The sequence below is a fragment of the Pollicipes pollicipes genome, unplaced genomic scaffold (assembly GCF_011947565.3).
Source record: "Pollicipes pollicipes isolate AB1234 unplaced genomic scaffold, Ppol_2.1 Scaffold_4219;HRSCAF=4965_pilon_pilon_pilon, whole genome shotgun sequence".
NCBI lineage: Eukaryota > Metazoa > Arthropoda > Thecostraca > Pollicipedomorpha > Pollicipedidae > Pollicipes > Pollicipes pollicipes.
This window is the reverse complement of record NW_023596448.1, coordinates 6,794,357-6,807,294: the sequence shown is the minus strand read 5'-3', so window position 1 is coordinate 6,807,294 and position 12,938 is coordinate 6,794,357. Positions and strand designations below refer to the sequence as shown.

The window sequence follows — 12,938 nt, the reverse complement described above, 5'->3', positions numbered from 1 at the left end:
CAAATGGCTCGTCCCGGAGAGACAAATGACGTCACTCTTCCCACTAAGTGCCACGTTGGCCGCGTGGCATGGCGAAAAAATGAGCGCAAATCCTTGAAATCAGAGAGACCCGGGGTCATCGCAGCTCATGCGTCCCGGCGGTGATTGTGTGCCGCTGCTCGTGCGCTGTCGGCGCGGGAAAGTCGTGACCGTCGGGGCGTCGAGACATGGAGTCGTCGCTGGATAACGGAGCCCTGTCCGGTCCTGGCGAGGCGTGTGGATCAGGCGGATCAGCCGCGGCGCCCCGTGGGAGTCTAGTTCAGCGGGTGCCGTGATGACGTTGTCCACCGTGTATCGTTCACTGTCTGTCCAGCGTTCACGACACGGAACCGGTGCCGTCGACGTGGGGGCAAGTTGGCGTCTCTTGTGATTCTCGTGATATCGCGCTCGCTCACCGACCATAAGAACCTTTCCCGGTGCTGATACTTCTCTGAGCACACCTGACGTTTGATTATCTTATTGTGAATTTCGACGCCTTTGCTCTCCAGTATTCCTCGCCAAAATGGCTTATGCAACTAAAGCGCACCAAAACGGCGATCGCCTTCACCGCGTTATGTTTTAAGCCTTGGCTCCGGTCAGCCATGCCCCCCTCCCCACTTCACCTATCCTGCAGCAATCATCATCCCCGTCTCGTGCCTTTGGTCTCGACTCCAGCCAGCAATCCCTCCCCTCCCCTCCTCTGGCCTCCTGGCTCCGGTCAGGCGTGCCCCCCTCCCCACTTCACCTATCCTGCAGCAATCATCATCCCCGTATCATGCCTTTGGTCTCGGCTCCAGCCAGCGATCCCCCCCCCCCCCTCGCCCTCCCAGGCCCCCTGGCTCCGGTCAGGCGTGCCGGCTCTGTGGCTGAGCCGGTGCCAACGGTGAGAGTTCGTACGTCGGTCCGGTGCTCGGGTCGTCTGGCCTGCGGACCCACCAGTCACTCTCCCTCTCTCTCTGCCTGTCGTCGCGTGCCGCGGATGCTGAGCCGCTCACCCAGAGGCGCACGGGGAATTCGTCACGAGGGAAGAGTTTGCAGCGGCATTTCCCGAGGAAATAGCCTGCATGTGCCGCTATTTCCTAGCAGTTACCTTCAAGATCACATCGCCAGAATGATGCGCCGCGACACATTCCTCCGTGATCCCCCACCCCGGCACGCCTCTGGCTGACGGACCCGGCGGGCCGACCACAGGACCGGTAGCGGCGCCGCTGGTGTCAGCCTGGCGGACGCCCGGCTCACGGCCCCCCGGGCCGGCGCCGCGCTGGGCGGAGAGCGAGCGCACCGCGCGACCGGTCCAACTGACGCCGCTGGGCGGGTACCCCGGCGTCGTTTGTTCTCGTTGCAGCGCTTCGGCCGGCTGGGAAGCGGTGCCGGCTGGCGTGAAGTTCTCACGCGTGGTGAAGTCGGCGATGTCGCGTAGGTTTCAATACGGAGATGTGAGAGTTACGCGGATTTCGTGTTCTCAGAGGCGTATTCGCGTGGCGCCGCAGAGGCACGTGCCCTCTCCGTACCCTTCTCAAACGTATTGCATGAATTAATTTAGGCGTGACTGCTGACAATACAACTTCAATGTGGGTACGTAATCTCGAATCAGCTGAGATATCCAGTGGGGGTTTTTCAGGCCTTTTGTTGGTGGTGGTGACGGGGGGGGGGTGGAGGGGGGAGCGTGCCTCCCATTGCGAATTCCTACATCCGGCTCTGCAAGTCCCCGTCCGTACCCTGGATGCATAGTCATGACCAGCAGAGGAAGCAGCAGCATACCTGCTTCGTTATCTAAAGCAGTGCGTCCTGCGAACAGCAAATTACAGGGAGGTCGTCACCCCTTGCCTGACTCCCACCGTGCACGAGCCCGCCCCGGTGTCTTTCCTCACGTGTCGGTCGGCCGTACCAGGCACAGCCGGCAGCTCGCGCGGCACACCGGGCAAGACCGGTCCAGCGGCTGGGATGGGCCCCAGCACAGGGACGCGCCGGAACGGCCGGCTGCCGCAGGGGTGGGATGGTGACACCATCAGACAGTGGAGTCATGGAATAGCAGTCATCTACTGCAGGTCAGTGAGCTACCATTGAGCGTGAGTCAATGGACACCAGTCACTACGCGCCAGCCGTGGGCCCCAATCTGGGAACGTCAGTCGTTCAGCATCAGTTATTTAACGCCCAATTCTCTAATAACTTCCTCCAAAACCATGAAAAACAAGATAGCCACTGAATATCAGCGAGAAAAAAAAACACGATCTAATGGCGCCCCATTCAGAGCCAGTAAGCCCTACACCAAACAAAGGACATTGAGCTCTGAGCTGGTCCGGACGTGACGCCGTTTGAGTCATAAAGATTCATGCCCTGCTCTACGAGCCTCGATGAATCCGAAAATCCACGTGGTTGGCATTCAAGAGATCGTCTGCACCACTGGACGGATGTGCCTATATCAATTTTAAACAAGCGATAGCAGGCGCTGTCATTGTGGTCATGTGAGGGGGCGCGCGAGTTTGTCGCAGGGAAGGGCGGGGCGCCCCTCACTTTTTCTTTAATCAGTTGGGTTGTTCCTGGCAAGGATGGCGTGGGAAATGATCAGACTTAACTATCGGGGACGCCTCCCCTCCACACCTTAATGCCACTCCTACGTCACTGGCCACGACATCAAGACATACATGACTGGTGCAGGAACTCGGAGGGTTTGCAGCAACGCCCCAGCGGAAACCAATGCATTTTTGCCGAAGCAACACAGGAGCCATCTGGCAGGTCAGCGTGGCATCCTGCTGCCTCCGACATCCGCCTGACCCCGGGGATCAGCCCGCCCCCTCGCGGCTGAGAACCGCATGCCACTGGCGTGACAGCACCGCTGGGCGGAGGGCCGACCTAACCCCGCCTGGAGCCGACCGCCGACGGCGGGCGGGATCAGCTGACTGCGCTGCACGCGACGAGACCGGCGCCGGCACCTCCGCGTTGAGGGTACCCGCGCGGGCGCGTATCGTACCGGGAAATCTCGCCTGGCACCGATCGTAACCGGGGGAGGGGGGCATGCACGCTGGCGCTGCCAGGTGACTGTGGTCACTTACTGACCACAGCGGCGTGAGGCATCGAACCGCCCCGGGGCGTCACGACGTGCCTTGGATCTGAATGAGTGCTCAACATCCGTTTGTGGAAACGGAATTCTATCTGTGGCCTGATGGTGCGATAAATGTGTGCTTCAGACAAACGTAGACAACTTTTGAGTCTTATCGATTGTACATGCTGCTGAGGGCTTTGTTATGTGCTAATTCTGAAATAACTCAGGCTGTGGCTGATATCTTTTATCGCTATGCGGATGCTTTTTCCCCAAGTCTCCATTCCTCCTTCCACTTCATATGACTTGCCTTGTCCGCGACAATCTCCAGTTGATGTCATGAAAACAGCTAAAGCTGGAAAGCTTTCATGCTTGAGGAAAATTATGCTTTCAGTCACCCTACTGCACTCCGGAAAGCTCGGCTGTTCCCATCAGCTGACGGTAGTACGCAGGGAATACGAAACATCCTTGAGCGAATGTGGCTGCATGCGAAGGCTGCTGCGTCCGGACCATCACGACCAATTGATGTTCGCCACCAGACTGGCGAGGGCATCTCTAGATCTGGTGCACGTTGCCAACTCATTTGCTGTCTGGTCTGGTTCGTGTTGGGGGTTCGACCTCTCCCTGGCCTCATCAGATGGGGCCCAGCTCAGTGGCGAAGTTGCAAGTGATCTAGTTAGTCAAACTCTGATCCACACACCTTGCAGAGGTATGGGGTGACTTCAGAGCTTCGGAATTCCACAGATAAGACAGCAGACTGAATAGGAGCTTCAGAATTCCCACGGCGAGTTCGGCATGCCACGCTTAAAGTGATTTTAGATAGCATTGCATTGATATACAAAAACAGCTGGGGCTTACCATATCGAAAAATTTCAAATACCACAAGTTTGTGAACAATATCTTGAAAATAATTCTGACTATTGTAACATTGGCACATATCAAAGCACGCGACGAACGACAACTAAAAAAAACAAAGCGTCCTGCCGCACCCGGAACTTTCTCAGAACGTCGCTGAACAAACTGAGACCAGACTTGGGGTGGAACACACGTAAGACGCGACGAACATTCCATGAATTGTCATTTTTTTCAATATGTTATCACCACAGACCACCCTCAGCCTCACTACACCATACAGATCCTGCCTCATTCCGTTCGTGACTGCATCTGTGGTCACAGGTCCCAGACGGTTGATAAGCGCTTCCTATTTTACTCATTTTTGAAACCCCCAGACGTTTTCCATTCCAGGGTGTCACGGAAATGATAGGCCCAACCGTCAATCAATCTTTCAAAAGCTGACACCATGTACGCCTCAACTCATGGCACAAACATCAAGAACGTGAACGTTGGGGGGGGGGGGGGGCCCGCGGCATCCCCCCAGGACTACATCAGGAAGGCGTCAAAGCCGGGACGTCAGACGGCGACGGCGGCTGGTGGTTTGCTAGAATACAGTCCACGACGTCTTCCTTCCAGTGTTTGCCTCTGTCCTTTTTTTCATTGCATTTCAGGACAGGCGTCACTATTTAGAAGCTAAGTGACTAACGCAACGATATTTTTTATTAACGCCCATTATAATTTGAAATGATAATAAAATAAGAAACAAATTTTACATTAAGGCAGTCACTTCGATAGTTATGTATTCCATATTTTATGGTCGGCACGAATGACGTATTTCACGAGACGTCAGGCAAAGGCCTGGTGGATCGGAGATCGGTCGTGTAATGTTGCCATGGCAACGGCACCAATGGCAGCCCCTCACTGGCGATGTTCTTTGTGTAAATCATCTGCTGAATCCACCAACTTGCAACTATCGACGGAGGCTTTGTGAGCCCGCAAACCTGAGTGACATGACACGTGGGCCACTCTCTTTCTCTCTCGTTGGTGGGGTTGAAGAGATTAGCTGGTGGCTACGAGACAATTTACTTTCTCAACTGCTTTCTTACTGGTGGATCAAGTTCACATTGCGTGGCTGCCAACGGAGAGTGAAACTTGCCACGGCTTGAGAAAATGATGTTGAATCTCGTTTTTGCTTGCAACGTTTTAGGCTGCTGCATTCTTCAGATACTCTTAAAAAATTTGACGACAAAATGCAGTTTATGAATTTATATCGGCTCGAGTAGTAGCCGGCCTCGCATTCAGGAAGGTAGATTAGCATCAGGTTTTTTTGTCGCGACGACAAAGTCACCACTCCAGCACCTCTGTGTAACAAATTTGCATTGGTCTGACCTTCTGAGGTGACGCGACGTGACCCCTGGGCCAGTCAAAGCAACTGCCCACCGGCAACGCATCCCACTTATGGAAGTGGTCTCCAGGGGACCTGATGAGCAAGGACGAGAACGCGCTGAAATGGGGCACCAACTCGCCTCTAAAGCTGCTAACTTCAAAGCACCACCTGGGGAAAGCTCCACGGCCCCTTTGGTGACGTCACGCCACCCCCAGAGTGCAGTGCCGAGCCGGCGGCAGGCTCTGGAAGCTCCCCAGTGCGCGTCGTCTCGGCCGGCGGGGTTCCGCCGCGCCGGCACAGGACTGCACGGGCCCCGCCGCCGACCACCAGTCGACCTTGGTGCTGGAGTACGATGTCTCCGCCGATCAGGTGGGAGGGGAGCGGACTAACCCCGCCACAGGCAGGGGCCGGCCATGCAGCCCCACATCTGAGCTGTGTGCTCGGTGAGAGCTGACGATTGTCGGGTCGTCTCGGTCGATGCCATGAAAGCCGATTTTGGTGTTCAAGCCGTGATGTTGGTGATCAAGAATCGCACCTGGCGTGTATTGCGGCTATGATTAGGGAATAAATTAAGGATTAAGGGCGTAGAAATTCATGCAAGCGGAGGAGAAATGCTAAACAAAATTAACAAGACAAAATCAGTATTATGTAGGTACGAGGATCATATCATTTAATCTCTGTATTGATCCGTCCCATCACAGCCTTAAAATATAAACAAAATGTGCACCAAAAACATTTCAGTGAAACCAACAACAAACTTTTAAGTGCAGCAAACCTTGAGAGAATGGGTGCTTAGGAGCAAATCGTGACACTGATCTAAGTACTCCAGGCTGAGCCTCTGAGCCGATTTTACGAGACATACAACCCCGGAGGTCGCGCAGTGGCTGACCCCATCAGCCCCGAACGTGCTCTTGACCCTGGCCTTTGAACGTCTTCCGAACCAAGTCATCGTCCCGTGACGCTTACGCGCCTGCCTGAGCATCGGGAGAGGAGACGATGACTTGGATGGGAAGACTCGCGAAGGACTGATGCAAGGGCGCATTCAGACCTTCTGGGGTATTCCCAGTCACTCTTCCGGTCACTCAGACTAGGAGGATCACGTAGTTCGTTTTAAGCGACCGAACGATGCCGTTGACATCCATTTCCCACTCTTGCCCACCCGCTGTCCCTGCCGGCTTCGCTCTGGGTGCGCTTCTGATAATAGCGAATGTGAGCTGTGAATCATGGCTCGCCGATGGCGTTCGGCACCTAACATGGCGCCGTCCGGGTTCATGGGCAGCTGAATCGAGTCGGGAATCCGGCCGACGCCTCGCGAACTGGTGCTGAAGAGTGCTCAGCGTGCACGCTCGACATCAACGGAGCCGTTCTTCGACGTAGGAGGAGTGCCTGCATACAGTGGCCTCGCCTTGTCTCGCCGGCGCTCACTGACTAGTGCATCTAAGCTTTCAAAGATCTACAATGAAAGTATGCATAGGAATTCGGAGCGAGCGTTGCATGTCACTGTTCAGCTTCACGGTTGAAGCGCTGCGGGTGTTGCGCTGAGCACAAAGTACAAGCTTGAACCAGCACGGCTGCAATCGAAGTCCGCACATGCCTGCCCATTCTCCTCATAATCACGTCACGCCCAGGCTCCGGCAACTCCTCCCTCCCGATAACAACGTGTAGCATGGTGAGAAGCCGAACGAAGCCGGGGACGCACGCCCACTACCGACCGATCCCCAACCGCACGCATTGTCTGCCTTAATTCGCGGCACTCCCCACCGAGTTGGCCGAGCACCATGCAACGAGACCCGGTCGAGGCGCGTCTACGGCGAAGCAAAGCCTCCGCTGGCCGGAAACAGTCTCGCATGTCGCCTCGAGGAACGAGGTCAGCCTCGCACGCCGTGGTACAGAGGCCATAAGATCGGAGTGACGTCACAGGGGCGGGGGGGGGGGGGGGCGGCTGATGGGGGTGGTATGCCGGCGGCATGCGCATGACGCATGATTATCCGAGGGAGGGCCACAGGGCGGGCTGATCCGCACTGAGGCCCCATGGGCAGCTCAAGAATGCCCACCGCTCGACCAATCGGAAGCTAGCCCGCTAACCTGAATGGGGGCTCGGGCTCAAAGCATGGGAAAGAGCCCAGAGCTGGAATTGCACGCCATCGATTCGACGTTGAATGGCGCATGTCGGAGACCTTATCTCCCCCCCCCCCCCCCTATAACCCAGCCCCCAGTGCCTGCAGCCGGGCCAGCAGACGTGCGGCATCTTCCAACAGCGCCACCGAACCATGCCTAGGGCGAATCGCCGCATCCTGCCTCACAACGGAGCGGAAACCGCCGACCGGGTACCACCCCACCCGCCTCCTGCTGCCGCAGCCATTCACACGGTATCGAAAGCGAGAGCCGCTCTTGACATTGGCGGCGGCCCGTTGCGCCATTAGCATGCGTTGCACGCCTCGCCGCCGCGGCTAGTTTTGTGCCGGCGTTTCTGTAAGCCTCGCACACGACGCGACCGTGTGCGCCTCTCGCTCGGCGATCAGCTCCCCGTGAGGACCAGAGCCGGTCCGGCACAGTCGAGTGGGATGGCAGTGTGGCAGCGTGGCTGTGAAGGGATTCGGTCAACGTTTGCGTTTTGTGGCGTCCCAGGTTGGATGCAAAATCTCCCGGCCCGCTGTGCGATAGAGCTTAATCGAGGTCGTGCCTGCTGTGAAAATTTAGTGCTGTAGACATGGTGCACTTGCCACGATTTTTGCACACTGACATTTTAATTTGCATTAATTACCTGACTTGCTGATCGTGTACCATATCCATGTAGTAGCAAGCCCTCCGATCTCCATGATTGGTTCAAATCGCGGATATTTGTTGCCGCACAAACCTTTGTTTTCATTCGTAACATATTGGAATTAAATTGATTTGAACTGGTACAGATAATATGGAACGAATTATCCAGTTTTGCGATGTGCGGAAAAATATACCTGCTTTACAATGAAGTGTATTTTACGCATCATTGAACGCTTTATAAACACCAGCTGATTCACAAAAATAGCAGTTATTCTAGCATATAAAGAAAGCAATGGGTTATTTTTTACTTGCATGCTCAGCCTTGCTCCGCGGAAGTTTACCACCGTGTGCTTCAACCCACTCGTGGAGATCTCATGGTCTTCTCATTCACGTGCGCCCGCACCCCACCTCGCCCGCCCCCTCCCCTCCCCAAATTCCTGTACCTTACGGACGTGCTCCATCGTCCTCGTTCTGGGGAGTGGCTTTCGTGCCCAGCCGCTGGTATGTTGCACGTGCTTATCCACGCGCTTATATCTTGGAAAGCCCGGGGAGTGCTGCAGGTGTACATGTGAGAGTTCACTCAAGGTGGCATGCCTCAGCTGACCTTAGTTTTAGCTCGACGGTATCTAAGTGCCGCCGTTTTCATGATTCACCCTTCTCTGCAAAGTTCCGGATGTCTGCACTAGGTTAATGTGACTCGCCGTCGGGGACATGCCCGCGCCTCCACCTTCAAGCTAAATTCGTACCCCCCCCCCCCCCCCCCTCCCCTCCCCCGGCAGCCGGCAGACGGGGACCGCGGTGCCACATAGCAACATAACACCGAGAGACCGCAGGGGACGGTATCAGGTTAGCGACCATCAGCGGCCCTGGCCGTCGAATTCTATTTGTATTTATCGCCACTTACCCTCCATTTCTTAGTTACATTTCATTCAGAGAGATGCAGACTAGTGCCTAGTTTTTACCGTTACAAAGGCATTCAGGTGCATTTAATGCAGCTAATGACAAGGACATTGTCATGAATCAGAATGCAGTGTACGAGTTTTGGGAGCTAAACTCGTCTCTTCAAATAAACCGGTCAGGTGTGTAGGTATGTCACAGGAGCGGTTGAAATTTCCGTGGAGTATATATTCATATGAAACTACGACGGGCCGCCTAAAAATAGCAGAACGTCAACAAAATCTACTTCAGTATATTTTGTGAAATACATTTATCTGCCTTTATCGAAATAAGTGCTCTAAGACTACTTCGAAAAGCTTTTGACTGCACTTCGACAGCAAAGGAAGCATTTTGTTTAAAGATTCCATTGATCGCATCCAGGACTAATTTGTGTTGAAATATGATAACGAGAGAACTGTATACCAAACTTGCTGTTTGGGTGCGCCGGACTGAACCTAAATAAGAGATCAAGACCAAATTTTGCACATGGTCTACAAAATGAGGCCGCGAATCCGTCACATATTATTTTTTGATATTCCGATCGCATTACAGAGTGCACGGACAAGCCGTGCTTATTGGCATGTTTCGTCCATTTTTGTCGAGCACACTTATATAGACGCCGTATTTATACATCCGCAAGGCTACTCATATATATATATATATATATATATATATATATGCATCTAGATAATCAGCACACATACGCAGTGTCCGCCTGCCCCAGCGAGTGCACATTGAGCCTTAGCGTGTCCGCCTACCTGAGCGCCTGCCATGCCGGCGTGGGTCGGGTGCGGCGCACACCGGCGGCCGGTCCTGAGGAGGTCTCTTGGCAGACGACACCCAGCCCGCTCTGCGCCGTTCACGGTCCTCACTGCCGGCCCGGCGCGCGCCCACTGACACGGCGGCCATCTCAGCAGGGCGACTTTCACTCGCCCCCCTCCCCCCGCCCCGCGCGGCCCCGGGGCCTGCGGGGAGGGGGCTCTGAGCCGGCTCCCCACTGAGTCAGCCGCCCCCCCCCCCCTCCCCGAGATGGAAGCCTGCCGCTCTGCAAGCTGGTCAGCTCCTTGTCTCCGCGTGGATGAGTGGGCGTACCCTGGCGCTAGAGCGCTGTACATTGAATGAGTAATCGTTGATTGACTTATTTTGATTAATATGTTCAGATGTGAACGGCTGATGTGCCTTACGTTCCATCAAAGTTGACGTCAAGTCATTAAGCAAACACTTTTTCACCTAACAACGTGACTGCACGGTGCAAGTTGTGATTCCAGGGCTATTCAATCCAGAAGCTGCGTTATGCCAAGTCTTGAACACCTCCTCAGGAAATGCGGAACGCATTTTGCAGAGCATGGTGCCGTTGTCCTGCAAGAAAGTTTGCGTGTATGTCATCAATGGCGCACCCAATGTGGCGGGGCACTAAGACACTTCTAGCACCCGCGGGTTTTCGCACCCACGAAGGCGCCCTTGTTATAGGAAAGTTGCAACTGCTTGAAATAGTTGACCCGCTGATGAAAACAAGGCACTCCTGTTTCTGAATGTTTGTTTACATCCTGTTCAAGCGGATGTCCCGCCCCACGCCTGGCTCTTATTTGCGATAGTTGTATCTGAGACCGTACTTTTTCGCCTTTGTTCTTGCACGCGCCACAACAATGAAGCCATCGCATTACCTAACCGGTTTTTGTGCTATCTTTACGACTTCGGATACTACGCGTGATGTGTGATGACTGCTGGCCATCAGCTCACCGCCATTGATTAGCTGTATCTTTCATTTCCTTCTCGCATTAACAGAGGCGAATTTTCATCAAGTGATCGCGGCACTGATGATAATCGCGGGGTATAACACCCTGCTGGACGCCCTCCTGGTGTGAGCCGCCGCCCACAGCGTGCTGGCACAGCCGATCAGACCAGCAGATCAGGAGCCGCTCCCGGTCGTCCAGATCGCCGGGCGGGCGATGCTCCAGTTGAAGAACATTCCCAGAGGGGTGAACAAGCAGATGCGGTTTCTGGGCCTCGTCGCGCTTCAGAAGCGAGATGTCGGCGCGGCATGGTTCAGTGAGCTGGCGGCAGCCCGTCCCACACTATCCACTGGGCTGTGCTGCTGCTGTCCGCGGAGGATGGCTGCAGCCCTTCCCACACCGTCCACTGGGCTGTGCTGCTGCTGTCCGCGGAGGATGGCGGCAGCCCGTCCCACACTGTCCACTGGGCTGTGCTGCTGCTGTCCGCGGAGGATGGCGGCGGACGTTTGGTGTTGCCTCCTGCGATTCGTTCATACCAGTTACCTCCCCGTGTGTTTGGATCGCTTCGCTGCATGTTTTTCGGAGTGCGAGCAAGCATACTGTGGCGGCGCCCGCTGCACCTGAACGTTTCAAATACATGTGTCTGCACTGAAACTAGCATTTTGCGCAGGTCGGGCAGATGGCCTGCCGTTCGGAGGCACTGGTGGTCTTTCCCAAAATGGGGTAAACATGAGAACAGCGCTGCGAATTGACCTGTGAAGGTTTTACAAGAACGTTGCCTGAGCGCCATAAAAGGCCTCGATTGGGTCCATGGACCGGCTTGGGAGATTCGCCATGAAAAACGTTAAAGACAGATCGGGGATCGTGCCATGTTTAAACGTTGGTCCTTCTGTGCGTCTAACAAATGTGTCATTAAGGGTCTGGAGACCCCTGGAAAACTTATTTGACACTACCTAAGATGGTCGCGTTCGCCGGAAACCTTCTTTAAAAAGATTTTCGACAGGTTTCAATGGTGTGGTTAAAATATGTTTCAAGCCTTTTTATACTATGATGGTCTCCAGACGACGCACTCTGGATGTGCTGCGTTGCATGAACTGTCCGTTACACGTGTCTCGTTTACTTTTAGTTTGAAGAAGGTATTTTATCCGCGTCTCGCCAGGTGCTCCTATTCCGGCCTTTTGCCGAATGGATGATGCGACGGATGGATAATAATTGATGGGTACAGTTTTAGTTGAAGATGGGCTGGCTTTTTGCTGTCGTTAAAGCTGTTATAACATTTATTAATACTGACCTTAATGCTGAGTCCAGATTACCCCCACTGTAAGGTATTTTATGAAGATTATTCTTTTGGCACCATATTTGTGTGGAGATAAAACGCGTGCACACGTGGGCGCGAGGAGTGGGTTGAGGGCGCAGAATGGATGTGGTTAAGGATCCTGACAAGTTAAAATGCTTCAGAGGCATCATCTCCCATCTTCCAAGCAGTCTCGGAAAACACAGGATCGTGCTTACAAGTATGCCAATGGTAATAAGTGAGCTTATTTCCTCATATCTGATGCCTTGTTCAATATCTTCAGATCTGGAATATTCCCTTTAAATGGGATACCCTACGATTGAAAACATTGGTGCAGGCATCAGATGTGATGAAATAAGCTCACTTTCGATTTGGGTGCTTTTTGGTGGAACAGACCGCTCCAGACAACACAATTTCTCTGTCCAGTAAATATGCTCCTCAATGCGCCAGTGTTTGATATCAACACCGTACCTTGCACAGCCTCGTAATCGTGCTGACGATCGCGAAATATGATCAGCTCGACAATTATATGTTCTTTGGCCTTGATCGCAGCATGGTTAATGGAATGGCAGGAATTAAATAACGTTATCATGTCTGGGTGACACTGAAATAGTCTCCATCAAAAAGTCTGCATAACTTCGCGGGCGTTTAGCTCAGGCACTAGAAGGGTGTAAATCTTAAGAAGAAAAAGATCAGGGCTGTAAACTGCACCAGATGAACTTCAAGATGGCTATTTCAGTTCAAAATCACATACAGATGTGCAACGCTGCCTTAATCGAAGCCACGTATCACAAAGGCATGCTCAAAACAAAACAAGGATGTGAATTTTACTTCCAGATTTTGGCCCGTGGACTCAAATTATGCCCATCTGCTTCTTAAAAGTTTATGGTGGTTACCCAGCTGTGCACAACTTTTGTCGTTGTCTGTGTTTGC

General features: G+C 53.7%; 1 protein-coding gene across 1 annotated transcript in view; it reads right to left on the bottom strand.

The window, feature by feature from the left end:
- Window positions 1-9,858, bottom strand: part of LOC119095734 (chitinase-3-like protein 1) — a 37,320-nt gene extending 27,462 nt beyond the window's left edge. The window contains exon 1 of the mRNA XM_037218587.1: window positions 9,737-9,858. Within this exon, the coding sequence (XP_037074482.1) occupies window positions 9,737-9,751 (15 nt within the window). The 5' untranslated portion in view covers window positions 9,752-9,858. The remainder of the gene's footprint in view (window positions 1-9,736) is intronic.
- Between the last annotated feature and the right edge of the window lie 3,080 nt (window positions 9,859-12,938).